The sequence below is a fragment of the Ambystoma mexicanum genome, chromosome 1q (assembly GCF_040938575.1).
Source record: "Ambystoma mexicanum isolate Mex_15411 chromosome 1q, UKY_AmexF1_1, whole genome shotgun sequence".
Lineage (NCBI taxonomy): Eukaryota > Metazoa > Chordata > Amphibia > Caudata > Ambystomatidae > Ambystoma > Ambystoma mexicanum.
The window spans coordinates 845,300,558-845,317,010 of NC_090922.1; the positions used below are offsets into that span (position 1 = coordinate 845,300,558).

At 43.5% G+C, this 16,453-nt stretch overlaps 1 protein-coding gene across 4 annotated transcripts in view; it reads right to left on the reverse strand.

The window, feature by feature from the left end:
- The window catches only part of NOS1AP (nitric oxide synthase 1 adaptor protein), a 1,516,567-nt gene that overhangs the window by 352,258 nt on the left and 1,147,856 nt on the right, over positions 1–16,453 (reverse strand). For all 4 annotated transcript variants that reach the window (XM_069641481.1, XM_069641480.1, XM_069641483.1 and 1 more), the window contains exon 7: positions 15,419–15,576. In XM_069641481.1, coding sequence (XP_069497582.1) covers positions 15,419–15,576 — 158 coding nt within the window. The remainder of the gene's footprint in view (positions 1–15,418; positions 15,577–16,453) is intronic.

The following is a 16,453-nucleotide window of genomic DNA, read 5'->3' on the forward strand; positions in this document are numbered from 1 at the left end:
TACATATAAACAAGCTATGGCAGTTTCTTTAAAAGACAACATTGTTCCAGGCAAAAGGTTTACGCTTTATATTAAATAAACTGATTGTCAGGTGGTCAGAGTCTGGGATTTGCTGGCCAATGGCCACATGTTGTTCAGTCTCCAGCGCATCCTGCTGCCAGTGTCTCTGTCATTGACTGCTGGGAACTTGGACTTGAAATCCCACAGGGAAATCGTGTTACTCTGAGTCTCCATCGCTGAGGCCTATGGGAGCACAAAGTTCCGTTCCCACAATGCAACACTGTTTTTTTCATAGACCCTGTACCCCAGAGTGATTTGGGAATGCAAACTTAATTCCCCATATTGCAACGTTCCTTGACCTACTCTTCCAGGCCTGGGAACTCCTACCCCGGGCTGGATCCCTGTGTCACCCCTCCTCCTATCGGGGTCTGTTCTCCTCCCCTCTGTTCTTCTGGGGCAACCACCATCAGGTCTTGTCTCATCCCAAGTCCATCCCTGGATTTTAAGGGTTACAGGTTTATTGACTCCACCCCAGCCCTATTATGTGAAAAGCTCATCACCCATTCCCCTGATACTCCCGCCAGTGTGTGCCATGCATGACATTGGGCCCCTTGTCCAATCATCCATCACCTGGAAATCCCCGACTATGTAAGGATTGGTAAAACAACCCCAAACTGTTGTAGTGGGCGTGTGTCTTGCTCCTCACTTTCCAGCAGCTTCTCCTCTTTTCTACCTTTTCTGCTTTCTTTCGCGTTCATTTTATCAATAGAGAATAATTCATGTAACATGATTACTGCTATGCGGATCCTTCAGCTTTATACAGTTTCTGGATGGCTCTTCCTTTTTTTTTGTAAACATTTTTTTTTACATTTGTTTTTTTTGTATTCACATATGTATTGAATATCGAAATAAATTGACATACCTAGACAGTATATTCATTTTATCCACTCCCTTTGGTTCTCATGTTTCAGTAGGAACATTCTCTTCAGGTCCACAAGTCGACGATAAGAGTCCAAGACACTGAGGGCAGACCAATAGACAGGCTTAGTTTCCCAAGTCGCAAGCCAGGATCTGGCTTGGGTTTGGTCTATGGTAGAAATGGGGTGGGAAATCATTCAGCAGGAGCACAGTGGAAGGCCATTGCCGAAAATCACTTTTTGGCTTGTATTTTGCCTGCTTGCTGAATTGGGCTTGCATACTACAGAGGCAAAGCAAGAGTTATGGGGAAGGCGGGCGACTGCTCATGGATAGGTTATACATTTGACATGATATATGATATGGCATTTATAACGCGCCTATATACAAGGGTTTCAAGGCGCGACAAGGCAAGGGAAGGCGCACAGAGGGAAGACAGAGACAACGAACCTACTAGGCCAGGTGTCATTCAGATTGCGCAAGTGCATGGGAAGGGGGCGAGGGGGAAAGTGCAGGGGGGAGGGAGAGGGGACAGTGCATGGGATAATAGAATAAATAAACAATAAGTAAAAGTACAGCCAGCAGGTGGCAAGTGCAAGGCTAAGTGCAGATGATCTGGGACATGAAGTCATATTTGTGGTCACAGGTGCCAATGTGATAATGTCCAATGTACTACGTTGGTAGGGGAGGATCAGGTAGTTCAGGGGGACAGAAGGGGATCACAATGTGACCCCCCTGGATTCAGTACACAGAGAATACCTGAAGGTTTACATTCCCCAGCCTATAATGCTAGGTTTGTTGCCGAGCCCCCATATGCCAAGACCAGGAACACTGCGGGAAGCTTAGACCCTCCTGCGGCACAGACTTTGATTGAATTGACTGAGAGGCAGGAGGCAGAGCGAGCATGCAGGAGCACAGATGTGCAGTTTGACAGCCTTATTGCGTTGGACAATAAATTGCTTACCAGAGTTACAGGACTGTAGAGTCAATGGGGTCACATATAACATCACATATAAGCAGAGAAGTTGCAGATAGGTTAATGGCAGAGAGGGAGATGGAGGTGATGGGCCACGTGGGAGCTGAGGCAGTTCTTTCTGACCATAAAATGGCCGCGTTCCTATTTAATTCCACAGCCTCAGAAGTAATCAGATCGGTATAGGTCGAAATGTCCGAAAAAAAGACCAACCCCACCAAAAGACCTAAAACACACACCACGAAAGTTCAAACTACCAAACGTTCGAACTTTTCATGGTATGTGTTTTGGTGTTTAGGCCCCCCCAGCAGCTCACCCGAACAAAAGTAAAAGAAAAAAAAAAGAAAAGATAAGGACCCTGCGGCGGCGGTTCCCGATCATGGAGAAGTGAAAGGGAACCAGCGCTGCAGGGACACAGCATTCTGAAGGAAAGGTAAGTAGAGGAGTGAGGGTGTTTTGGGGGTGTGAGTGAGGGTGTGCGTTTGAATCTGTGTGATTTGTAATGGAAATGTTCGCATGGGAAATGTACAAACATTTTGTATTGCGTACATTTCCCATGCAAACATTTCCGTCACAGGTAATTTACCTGCAGACAAATCACTTGGATCTATCAGATCATTTAGAAACAAGGTTAGTAGGAAAAACCAGAACACCTGAAAGGGATGAGAAGAGAAGGCAAATGGGGAGGTGGGCAGAGAGACCAAGGCCAAACTGGGAACCCACAGAAAATAAAACAATGAGCCAACCAATCCAAGGCATTACCAGGCTCAATGAAGAGGCCCAATCCAACTGGGTTGCCAGGAGAATAGCTCGAGGCAAGGCGCTTGTCTTGGAAGCATGGCAATTCTGAGCAACAGGGCTTCAAAAATCGGCCTGACACTTAGAGGCTTGTCTCCAGAATGTAGCACGATAGAAGAACCCAATTAAATGTTTGTATTTATTTTTTAGGTTTAGAGCTGGGTAAAGGAGTAGGGGCACAAGAATGCACCTGCACTTTTTTCAATGTCATACCTCAGTCCTGGGGCGGAGCCAAGTAACATGGGAAGAACACTGCAGAGAGCCTGCTGACGGGCCATAAACCAGATGCTGGCCAGAAACCATCAAGGAAAAGGACCTTAGTTCCAGCTAACTAGAGTCTACACCCAAGGATCTGGTAAGATTCTGTGATTGCCAGAAGGTGGAGCAGTTGTTGCTAGTCAGCTAGGGGTTATACCCTTATAACCGAGACCCTGGCAAGAGCCAGACATCCGGAAAAGTACAGCAATTGTGCATGTAGTGGGCTCAAGCAAAGAAGGGAGACCCTTGGCTGGTGGGTTAGACCTTCATGCTGATAAGCACCCTGAGTGAGGCAGAGAAACTTCTGCTGGTAAAAGCCATGCATATCCCTCAAGGCAAGGGAGACAAATACATTCTTGCTTGTGGGCATGGGAAGGAGACCTTGGGAGACCCGGAAGCATTCAGAGGAAAGTTGAAAGGAGCGCAGCAAGCTCTGTGCAAGAGACGGTTGTGATTCGGACCTTAGGTGCTACTGAGACTAGAGCCATTGGCACTTGAACCATAGGGAATTGCAACCTAGGCATTGCAACGTGTACAGGCAACCCTTATTACTCAAATTAGCGTAATGCTCTATCTGGTTTAAAATCCGGGTCCCACAATGGATCACATGTGAATCTGACCATGTGGTGTATGTCCTTACCTGTCCCTGCCAGAAATGGTACATTGGCAGCACAAAGTGTAAACTGAAAATCCGGATCCAACAACATGTGCGTGCAATCCTTCACAATGATGCGAATTACCCCATGGCAAAACATTTTTCAGAATGTCATCAAAGTAAAATTGAGAATTTTAGCTTCTTTGGACTACACAAAATAGAAATGGGCCCGAGGGGTGGAAACAAGGAGAAACTGTTAAGACAAAAAGAAACGCGGTGTATCTTGGACTTTGAAAGCAAACAACCCGATGGACATAATATCGATGAAGAGTTGTATACTTTTTTGGGTTGCTAAACTAACTCCGTTGCTACCCAGTCAAAACACATGTATGAATAATGTAGAGGGTAAATAAGCGTAGAGATATCAGAGTTCCCTAGCTAGTCCTGAAAGAGGTATTTCTCCATAGTAGCCTGTTAGTATCCCAGCACCCGTATTAATGGGTGCGTAAGTAATAATGATGTGTAATGTGAATCGTAATAGTACCAACATTAACAATATTTTTATAATTCAGGTTTTAGAAACAAGGTTTTATAGTTTTAAATTTTGTAATATCTTTTAGGTGATTGTTTCTGTTTTACACTTATGTTTAAGTCATATTTTTGAATAGAGGAATTGAAGAGGTCGAATAGGTGTCACAAACAAGTACTGCAAACCCCATGGATTACAATTATTGTGAATGCGATGACCTCAACCAGTCTAAATGAGAGTACAATATTTGAATCATTAGGGCATTCAAAGAAAAGTAAGGCATAACAAGTAACCAGAATTTGTATCATTGCACCTCATTTTCATAATGATGAATTTGTACAAAGAATGGGAGTGAATCAAAGCGTTAAAGAGAGGTTAGATGGACTGTTAGTCAAATCTTTGCGACACTTTGCACTGTATCGCTGTAAAAGTATGTTGCTAATGCACTAAGCACTTTATTGTGAGAAGAACATGCTGCTATTGCACGTAGAACATTATATTTTTGTATAAACAGATCCCCCATATGCACGTGGTAACCTCGATATACTCAGTAAATGGGAGTAAATCAAAGCGTGAATGAGAAGCTAGATGGACTCTACAGTCAAATCTCTGTGGCACTTTGCACTTTATCGCTTAAAGAGTATGCTGCTAATGCACTAAGCACTTTATTTTAAGAAGAACATGCTGCTATTGCACGTTTGGTTATAAACAAATCCCCCACACATAGGGTGGTATGTTTTGCAGAACATGAAATACATTATATGTTTTAAGGGCACTTGCTCTGGAATCATTCCCTAACACACATATGAAATATGCGATTCTAGCGATTTATAGAAACAGAAATGTCTGTATTACTTATGTACTGAAATGTGGCACGTTATGTAGTATTATACTATAATTGAAAACATACTGCTGTGCACACATTAGAATGAAACTCGTACTCAGTAAAATGTTGTTGGTCAAAACAGTAGTCCAATATGGCCAACGTGGAACACAGGTGCTGTTGTGCCTTAGGAAAACTAGTCCTTTTATTGTGTTTGCACCTAATCCTCTTGGGCTGCCTCGATTTCATGTCTTTTAAAATGGTGTTTGACAATGAGGCAAATCGTTGTGAACAAGCCGCGAGTTGGCCGCGGAATGCGTGAACATCTCTGCAAACGGATTGTTGCACTTGGGAGGGCATGTGTACTTTGGTCATTTTTCGATTTTAAAAGGATTTCCATGTTTTACACTACACGATGTTCCCTGTAAGAAAAATAACAGAAGGTTACTCTGGTTAACAAGGTGTGGATCCGGCAGTTGATATTTTTTCCAATTGGGATTGATTGGCCTGAAAATAACTAACTATGAAGAGTGCAGCTTGAATCCTCTGCATGAAAATGGCAGCATTTTGAACATATATATATATATATATATATATATACACAGCGAGGAATCTGAGGATGTCATCCCTTCTCCCCTAGTGGGAGACCTTTCCCATGGGGCCATGGTGGTGCGTCCACAGTACAATAGTCCCCTTGGGGGTGGTGCACCGAAGAAGGATCACATGGGGAAGGAAGCCCCCTATGGGATTGGGGATGACTATTCTCAGACAACGCGGTGTGCACCCGCATCAATGCACCCAACCTCTTCACCAATAACAAATCCTCCTACCCCCTGTGAGAAACCAAAGGCTGTCTTACTAGCTAGTCCTCAAGGATGTGTCACTCAGGTGGCCAGGGCATGGCATTCGCCTTTGGAACCAGTCCTTGGGGGTGGACCAGTGCAGAAGAATCACCTGAGTGAGGGCTCCTCGTGGAGTGGGTCAGGGCCACCGAATGGTGAGACACAGTATTCCCCCCTTGCCAACACTTCTGTCCCATCCTATTTTTACGGATATGATGACTTCCCAACCAACCCCCCTTTTCTACACAAACACTGAGACGAGTTAGATAGGGACTGAGAGGATGAAGAGTACTGACAAAACACACACTAAGACACAGAAGACAGACTCTTCCATCTGGACAACAGACTGTCCTGTTAGCGAGGACAGGCAAGGTCAGGCAGGCCCAACCCTAACCACACACTTGCAATACATTAACCTTTCACAGGTGTTTAAAAGGATCCTGCCAGGGAAGAGACCGTCGAAGCGGTCCTGTGAAGGTGTTTGTAAAAATCATATGCACATTCGAAAGTCTTTGACATCCAAAAAGGAGTCTGAGCCTGGCAGAGGAAGACCCAAAGGGAGATAAGCTTTGGGAAGGGAACCCCCTAGCTTTTTTGTTGTTGAATTTAAACCAAAAGGTGTCTGAGCCCGACAGCGGGAGACCCGAAGCGTGATAAGCTTGGGCAAGGGAGCCCCTTGCTTCTTTGTATTTGAACTTTATTTTTTTGAAAGGTCTGAGCCCGGGAGAGGAGTACCTGTGAGAACTGTGTAGTACAAGATCTGAGCCCAAGATAGGGGGATCTTTGTGGACTGGTTTGATGAAACATTGTTTTGAAGTCCAAGAAAAGAGATTTAACATGGAAGGCCAGGTGGATCTCGATCCACGTGTTGAACTGCTCATTGTGTAAAAAGCATGAGTGTGGCACCTTGTCCCATGCTGAAAACGTGGGGAAGGGAGCTTCAGTCCTCAACTATCCGAACATATTGTTCCTTGAACACTTTTCTTTTGCATACAGCGTTTTTCTCAAACCATTTGTATTTAGAAGTAATGATTTGAAATAGGTTTTTTACTATAGGTGCTTTATTTTCATGGAGACTTCACTAGGACTGCGTTATTATTATTTGATGGTCATAGCTTGCTGCCATCCTTAGATGTAGGGTTAGATAGGCGTTCAATCAATACATTGAAGTTCAATAAACACCCTTGAACTGTGTTCACTAGTGTCTGTCTTCACTGTTTGATACCATGCCTTCCTTACACCCCTCTCTAGATAGGACCAATATTTTCTGTTGCCAAGTCAGTCAACCTAATATACTTGACAAGATTAAAGTGCCAAAGAATACCAAGTATGTTGCATCTGGCTTTAAGATAAGTACTGTGATGAAGGAGATAACCGAGAGTCCGAGGCTCACTCTTATGAAGCAGAGTTTACGGTTTAGCTTCTCATGGGAGCTAGTTGTCCCAAACAACTACAACAATTCAGCGCAGGGGTTCTAAAGGAACTCAGCTAGGACGTTAGAGGAGAACTGTCATCTGAGGAGGAACTACGAAAGCCATGCACTGGGTGAGCAGATGAGCGCCAAAAGGGAAGCCGTGAACGGAGAAGGAAAACTCGAACCTGTTCAAGGACGGAAGGACTACTTGGGCTGTTGATGAGTCAAGCCTCTGGGTGCCCCAAGCCCCAGCAAATAGTCTGAGCAAGTGGATGTGCAGCTGGGCAGAGTCAGACATAGACAGAGCTGCTGCAGACCCTGCTGACAACCCAAGCGCTATTGGAGCTGCAAGGAAGGCATGGTATCAAGAATAGACAGACAAGTGGTCACAGTTCAAGGGTCTTTATTAAACTCTATAGGTAGGTTGGGAAAAACACCTGATGTAAACCTAAATCTAAGATGGGAGCAAGCTACGACCATCAAAAAATAATAAGGCAGTCCTAGTGGCGTCATGTCAAATAAAAGGGCCTTTACTAAAAAGAACTATTGCCAATCCTTACGCGAAATACAAAAAGAGTGTGGGATTGGGTTTCACAGGAAAGAAATACGTTTTTACAAATGATAAGTCAGGATGTGTAAGCCAAGGTTCTCCATTCTCCACGCTTTGAGCACGGGATAAGGCAGGACTTCTGAGCACAGCACACTCTCAAGCTTTCCCAGCACGAGACAGCAGTTCGCTTCATGTATCAGGACCTTCGGTGGTTAAGTCTCTTGTCTACAAAAAGTCTCTTGCCCCAAGGACTTGGTGGGTTTAAAAAAAGAACTAACAAAAGAACGTCTGTTCCAAATGTACTTTGGGCAATGGCTTCTCCCCTGGGTTCCCCTCTTCCGAGTGTAGACCCCTCTCGAATACCAGCCTTCCTCCCACCGGTGCCACTCTGGGTTATACTCCAAATGATTTCTCGGTTGAATTCACAAATCTTAATGTCTTTTTAAACTGTTCACCATGGACATCCCTCTGCCGTGCCGGGTTCACATTTGTCAACACACTGTTCGTCGGATCTTTAGACATTGCCCCTCTTTATTGGCATCCCTCCCTCTGGTTCACTCTTGCCATTTCACAATTCTTTTTGCTTTCTCTTAATGTGGGATTCACTTCCCTTTTATTTCTCAATGGTTTTTCGGTCAAAGACTTTCGACTGTATAGGGATTTTGCTAGACCACTGTATGACCACTTTGACCTTTCTTTGCAGCTCTCCGACAGCCTTCTGGTATCAGTAGTTTCCTTCAAACACAGGATCAACCAGAGTCTCTCGAGTGAGTACCCACATGGTGCCGGATCTCTCTGCAGCTGATCTTCCCTAAACAATTTACAGTTGTTTGAACTTTCCTCAATGTGCCACTTTGCGACGTTCATTCAACACAGTTCGGTTTCTTATTGGTTCTCCCCTCGACTCACCAGCTGTGATGAACCGCTTGGATTTCTTCGTATCGGGAGTCAAGGCCAGTACCATGGTAGCAGGCATCTCCCTCTGTCCTGCTTATCAGTGTAGGTACGCTCTGTGTACTGTTGAATTCTGCTGCAACATACTTGGGCTATTGTTTGCAGTCTTACGATTCCTTCCACAGAGGTTTCGCGGGTCTGGTTTGGAAAGGGCAAGCTCGCATCTCTCCTCATCAGCCTCTCGCCACCTTTCTCTTCTTGAACTGCCGTGATGAGTTAGCCCTCTTGTTGTGCAGTCTTTCTCTGCTAGCCTTGTGCTCTGGTGCTCCATCTTCTATCCCTGTGGGGAAGGGAAAGGGTCATCAGGTGTGTGTGATTCTGGTCAATTGCTGGACTTTGCCTGACCCTTGTATTGGAACATGTCAGGTAAACAGCTCTGATGTTAGTCCGTTGTCTTTCGCGATGTGCGAAAGTGTTCGTGTGAAAAAGGGGTGGGCAGTGTTTCTGAATGTCCTATGTGGTAGGATGGTAAAAAGGTGTCGGAAGAAGGGGATACTGCGTCTCACCCATCAGTGTTCCACTTCCACTCCCCAAGGACCCCCCATCCAGGTGATCCTCCCTCACTGGTCCACCCCCAGGAACTGGATCCAATAGTGATGGCCGTGTCCTGGCCACCTGAATGACAGATCTCGGGGTACAATCTAGGCAGACACCTTCAGGTTTCTCATAGAGCCTTGAGAAGCAATGCAGCTGCTTGGGAAACACTGGTAACTGCGCGAAAGACACAAACAGGTATGTGGGTTACCCGAGAGGTGTTAGAGGTCCGGGGAAGCAAGGGGCTGAAATTAGAAGCTGAAACAAAAGGGTCTGGGACACAGAGGAGATTGTGAGTCTGGGACCTTCACCAATATATATAAGTATAAGAGGGGCGGGGACCATTCATATGTTTAGCAGGAAAGTGAATCAAAGTGATACGATAGCAGATTGTGAGTGTGGGACCTGCACCCATAAGAAAAACACGGTTGTGTTTCTGCCTAAATATGCTTCCCCATTTGGGGCTCTCGGGCTCCCCACAGGGGGCCCCGAGAGCCCCAAATGGGAAGGCAGATTTAGGCAGAAACACTGCAGCATTTAGCATTTCCCATTTGAGGCTCTTGGGCCCCCCGTGGGGAGCCCGATAGCCCCAAATGGGAAATCAGCTGTAGGCAGAAAAACAGCGGCATGTAAACACAACCGTGTGGTGTTTCTGCCTGCTTTGGCTTTCACTTTGGGTCTCCGGTGCTCCCCTGAGTTTCTCAGGCTCCTCCGACCCGGAGGAGCCTGAGAAACTCGGAAAGAAAAACCGCAGCGTTTTCAAACACAACGTTGTATTTATGTTTGCGGTTGCTTCAAAAGCGACCGCAAACATAAATACGTTTTTAAAGCTGCGGTTTTATTTCTACGTTTTCCAGGCTCCTCCAGCCCGGAAAACTTAGGAAAAAAACGCAGCTAGTGCTTATTTTTTTTAAAAAATAAATAGCACTTACCGAGATTCAGCTGCAGCTTTCCTGCTCTGGTCTCTGGTCCGCGTCCTCCGAGTCCCGGCACCAATGAAGGAAAAGCCACCCAGCGGTAGCTTTTGTTTACTACAGCTGGCTGGCTTTTCCTTCATTAGTGCCGCAAAAGCAAAAGCCAGCACAGGCGGGCATCCATTTCACAAAATGGATGCGCCCGTGTGCTTGCTTTTGCGAATTTTGAGCTTGAATAGCTCAAAATTTTCCATAGGAAGTTTAAAAAAAATAGTGCTAGTATTATTTTTTTTATATTGCCTATCTATTTTTTAAATAACATTTTTACTGGACTATCCCTTTAAAGTATGGCAAAAGGCAAGTCTCTTCAAATTCTCTGGTTGACAAAATGTTCAATTGAAACAACAAACTAACATGACAATGTTTCTCTTCAAAACACAATTCAAAGTGAGTTTCCTGGTTCCCTCTCCTGCCAGGAAACTTCTCAACTGAAACTCTTGATATCCTGGTTTACTCTCCTGCCATAAATAGATCCCCTTTTTTCTCGCACAGATCCCCTGATGTACTGCCCTGCCAGGTATCTCTTTCCAAAAGGTTCACTACCTGATGCTCTTATCGGGTCTCTCTGCAACATTCACATAGTTCTTAGGTATAACACAATTGTGCTTCCTGATTAGCACAATTTCGTTGACTTAATTTATTACTTGTACCAATTTCCCCACAAACAGACATCCCATATCAGGAGAAATGTACCATATTTGCCTTTTCTTTTCAATTCTATTTGTTTGGTATTCAAACTTGCTTCCCAAATATTCTTTAAAGTGTTTGCACGTCCCAGGCTCTAGGCTGTATCACTGGTTCACAGTGGAGCTGCTGCATGGAGCTTTCAGAGGGCCAGATTCCCCTTCTCGGCTGAATCTCGTTTGGTTCCCGCGTCTCCCTTGGCCCCGCTACGGCGTTCACCTCTTCTTCACCGGAGTTCCTTTTCTCCTGTCCCAAACGCTGTCCGTCTGCAACTGGCAGACGTCTCCTGTTCTCCCCAAGGCTCTTATCTGTGAGGTTGCCTCTGCCTCTAGGCTCACTGCCCGCTCTGCGCACTATGCAGCCTTTCTCCTCTCTCCTTCTCTACTCTGTCAGCTGCAGATGATCTCCAAAACTAAATGTCCTGTGCAGCTAACTTGGCTCCTGACAACTACACTGCTCATAACATCACATTACCTCCACATTTACACCTTACTCCTCTCCCCTTCCTCGTCTTAGTACTTGAGGCTTTCTGGGACTTGAAGTGCAAGGAGGTTCTAACTGATTTCAAGTTACATTGTTGAACAGTTTTATGCAGACAATAATCACCATAAACATTAGATGTTACATAACATGCCATCAAAGACTCTGGAATTAGGGTTTCCTCCTCACAGAAAGGGGAAGAATACTGTGTCCCGCCTGTCAGTCACCAACTCCCCCCGGCATGCATCTCCTCCCACAGGATCCTCCCTCCTGAGACCACCCCCAGGGTCAGGATCAGGTAGCGGCTGCCTCTGCCTGGCCATGTGTGAGGAGACCACCATCGGGGTCTCGGTGATAACTGTTCAGGATTCATCACAGTGGTCTGGGGAGCTAGTTATAGTTTGGAAATGTTCACATGAGTGGGGGAATCTCGCAATATTACCGCTGTAATAACCGAAGACGTGCTCAGAAACGAAAATGCGTCACACCAAGCAAAGAGAGCAAGGGAGTAATGGGAATGGGGCCAGGGGGGTAAAAATCAACTGAGATGGGTTGTGGGAAATTGGAGAAAAGGAAGCAGGTACATGGGGAGCGCCTGCAAGGACATTTTAATTTCTGAGCATTATTGCAGTAATTGGTGCATAATTACCATGACATTACTGCAGTATCTATCAGGGGATTATAAGGGGGAATGAAAATTGAGAGTAAGCAAATTAATGGGGAGACAGCTGTTCTGATCACATTTACTAGGCAGGGGTAAATGGGTCTTTGTGCCAGTGGCCCAACCAGTGGGCCCCAAAGAAACCTATTGGTGCAACGTGCAACATTATAGGCCTGACAGCCTTGTAGTTGGAGCATTTGCCCAGGTTTTCACAACAGCAAGAAAGTTATGATGGGTTTAAAAATGTTTGATAAAAACCCTTTCACCTGAAATGTGAAAGTAGGAAAGTTAATTTGAGCCAAGTCAAACATTCCACTGCACCACCTAGTAGCCATCACTGGAAGTTCACCTGCAGTTCTGAGCCACAACAGCAAGGCATTGTGGGAATGCAAATTAAATGAAATGCAAACCTTTGTCTCCAGGAAATTGTCTTTGTCAATGCCTTGCTGTTGTGGCTCAGAACTGGAGGTGAACTTCCAGCGATGGCTACTAGGTAGCGTTGTGGAATGTGAGACTTGGCTCAAATGAACTTTCCTACATATATATAAATATAGGTATAAAGAGAGGGCGATTTCTTCTTAAAACCAATTCTACTGGCAATGATTATGCTTATCAAGGATGCAAAACATTTATTGACAATATTATGAAAGTTAGCACTAGTGCCAGATAAGATCTTTGCAATTTATGTATGGAATTTGTATGCTTCCATCCACCATGATATGGAATGGAGGCTATCAAATGGGCTTTAAGTGAGTGCAGGACCCCTTACATGCAGCAAGGTATTCATCATGGTACTGCTACATATTATTTTGATGAATAATTACTTTCAATATCTAGAAACACATTTTTGGAAATAGTGGGTATTTCTGTGGAAGCAACAAAGCCTCCTTTTATGTAAATCTATGAATACCTAAGTTTGAAATGGATCACATCTTGACACATCCAAAATGGGCATATGGGTTTTGATCCTACATCCACATTACACGGTTAACCTGTCAGTCAAATGATCAGAGTGAAAAGAATAGTAACGGATCAAACAACATGTGGTATACACAACTTAAGGAAATGATGAGAAAGTTCCTGGAAAAAGGTTAGAGTGAGGATGAGATCTCACAAGCAGATTGAGAGTTGAATAAATCACAAGGACAAATTTACTTTCGAAGAACATTCAAAAGAAAAAAGCACATTTAGTATGTCTATATACAAATGTTTAATACAAAGTAAAACAAAATCAAAAATAATATTGAAAAATTGAAAGACCTTTAAATTGAAACCTAAACTCTATGCTTTACTGAAAGATCCACCCACATTTGCAAACAAGAAATAAACATACCTACTTGGGACAAATGTTGGTGTACAAGTAGGTAAACTAAATATTCTCAACATACCCTGCATCCCAGAAAGAAAGCTACCTTTCTGAACTTGTAGTATAATAACTTTACTAACATCGCAAAGAGACCCATCATACTACATCCTAGGTCAGGAAAAAGGATGATAAAATGATGAAGTATTTCGACGTGTGGTAGTAAACGTGTGAGCTATACAAAATTAAGGGTCCATGTGGAAAACACTATGTTGATCAGACAATGCAAAAGACAAAAAAATGGTGGAGCTTGACCAAATCTACTGTTAGTACCAATTATCAAAAACCCAGTGTAGTAAGACATTTTAGTGAGGCAGGCCATCGGATTAACCTGATATTTCATATTATGTAGGTGGTGAACATTCCCAGGAAATGTGGCGACATACCAAATATAATATTATGTAAATATGCATTCTTGTTTGTTCTGTTACAATCCGTCATACTTCATGGAATGAATGCAAATAATAATTTAACCTGTTTCACATACATACATTTATATTAACCAGGTTATTGCACCAGCAAAGGATTTTTGAGTACCTCAGAAGTCCATTAAACACAGACATGTTAAGTTATCTTAAAGTTGGAGCACGAATTTGGTATGTTTCGTACAACCGGAGTTATGCAGAAAGAGATGAATCTGGATACATTTCCATTGGAAATGAGGCAAAAACGGTGCTGGAAGCATTGCAAGTCCTGATGTCATTATGATGATGGGTATTGAACACAACCAATGATTATACGGCAAAACACAGTTCCCTTCAACTTCAGAAACATAGGACTATGATGATTCCCAGGATGCAGGTGAAAGGACATAGATCGTAGAGATTATGTTAGATGGACATTGTCGTGTAGGTTTTAATATACAGAGGAAAAGTTGTCATATTTAGAGTTCGACAGGAAGTGGACTCAAAAACGGGTTGTAAGCAGAATATGCCAAGATTATGAAAAATTGTTGCTTAATGGTGGGAGATAAGGGGGGTACAGTTAAGATAGTTTGTAGAAGTGACTAACAATCCCATGATAAGATTTCTGAGGTAATTTTGTTTAGTTGGATTCCTTTCTGTGTGCAATTTCCTCTTGAGGATGGTCCTTTCAGGGACCGAAAAGCACTGAAGGAATACATGGTCTTCTCTTTATTTTGTTTAAAAGATGTTCAAATTTGTGACTGGAATGTAGAAGTAAGTTGTCATCTATGATAAGAATGACACACTGTTGGAGTGAAGTACTTTTTTGTTATTTTAGTTTACCTTAAATCTGACAGAGTTTGGAATTTCATTGTCAAACTCAATGGAAACATTTCCAAGCTCATGGGTCCTTTTAAAAGCTCTTGTGGTACATTTCCTGGCTCATGGAGGCAGTGAAGGCTAACTGGTATTTCGAAAGCTCACAGCTGACATTTTATTGATTGCATGTACTTTGAGAAGATCATGGGTGTGCATTTCATGCCTATGACTATGGGTCAATTTCAGAACTCATTATGGGAGCAATTCCAAAATCCAAGGCAGTTTACTGGGTAAATTCAAAGTTCATGGGGGATTTCCATTGCTGGCTGGACAGTTTGCGAGTACATGGGGCTGTGCCTGTTGGATTAACTCATAAGGGCAATATCTGGATCATACGGTCAATTTCAAGGATAATGAGTGTCAACTTTTGTGGCTCTTGTGGGTAGATTTCACAACCCTTATGGGACACTTCTTGACTCATGAATGCCTTCACATCTTTACCAACCAATATGCCTTACTTAACTTAATGCAGTGTTATAGTTTATACAAATCTGAATTCCAAACAAAAATCTGGATGGTTTCCAACATTTTAGTTTTTGGCATGGCACGACATTTCAATTTTGTTACAAACCACTGAATACCTGTTGTTGAAAAGATCTATGTAAATGTAACTACAGATCCTTGGTCATTTCCCATAGCAATTATTGAACTTTGATGAAGTGGCTCATATGCACTTTCATTTTCACTTCAAAACAGTTTATAATCCTTTTTTTGACTTAAGCCCCCAATTCCGGTGATATATAATGGAGGGATTTGGGGAGTTGAAGGATCTTAGATGAACAAGTTACCTTATTTTCAGTTACACCTTCTACATCCGCTCTCACTGCGTCCAGATCCGTCACTCCTCGACTGAACTCTAAACTCTCACTGCCTGGAAGAGGACTCTCTACAGCATCAATGTCAGTCTCCTCTGTTGGAGCTCGTTCCACAACGGCTGGTGTGAGTGCTGTAACACAAAAACATAACAATTGTGAACCACTATTGCTAATTTCCACTGGAACTCCACTCCAAGCCTGGAAGCAGGTATTACACATGGCACTGGAACTTAGGGACAGAAGCACATCAGATTAATTGGCAGTTGTGAGTGCCCACTTCTCCTGTCGAAGAAAGTGGGTACTACAAATATGACTACCTGAATAACCGTCAGCAAGCAATTCATGTAGGATGGCACGGTTTCTACAGCGAAGAGATTCAAGCTGTACATACGATGAGCTCTGGTGGCAATTATGACATTATAAAACACTTCATGGATATGTCACTAGGGTGACAGGGATCACTTACTACACCAAGACTGTAAGATGAGTTAAAACAGGTTTTTTGTTTTTGGAGAATGTAACCAATGTCGGGTAAAACAACAAACAGGTCACTAGAAAAATTATTAGGAAAGCTAAATCAGTATTATTGTATCTTTGGACAACAAGAGATTTTGACAGGGTTCTCATACTCTTCCTTCAGCCTTTTCTGAAGGGGATTTTCTTGTAATTCCAGGTTGGGTGACAGGGTTTCCAGCATGCTTCTCCACTGGAGTTTTGGGGTTCCTTCACCTATGGATTGTTAGTGTCCGATTTAAGAGGTTCCAGCACCCTTCTCCTCCGATCTTCACCCTGTCTTCCCACTTTGGGTTCAAGCCCTAGATATAACAAGGTTTCTTCACCCTTCTTCTCATCTCTTCTCACGGTCTGCTGGCTTTGGTTCTCAATTCTGGGTTTAAAGATATTCTCACACACTTCTCTTTGGCGGCTCCTTCTGTTTTTAACTTGGCTGCAGAAGCAACTGGATATTACCTCTGTGTAGGTCTCTGTCAACTGCCTACCTTTGGGTCT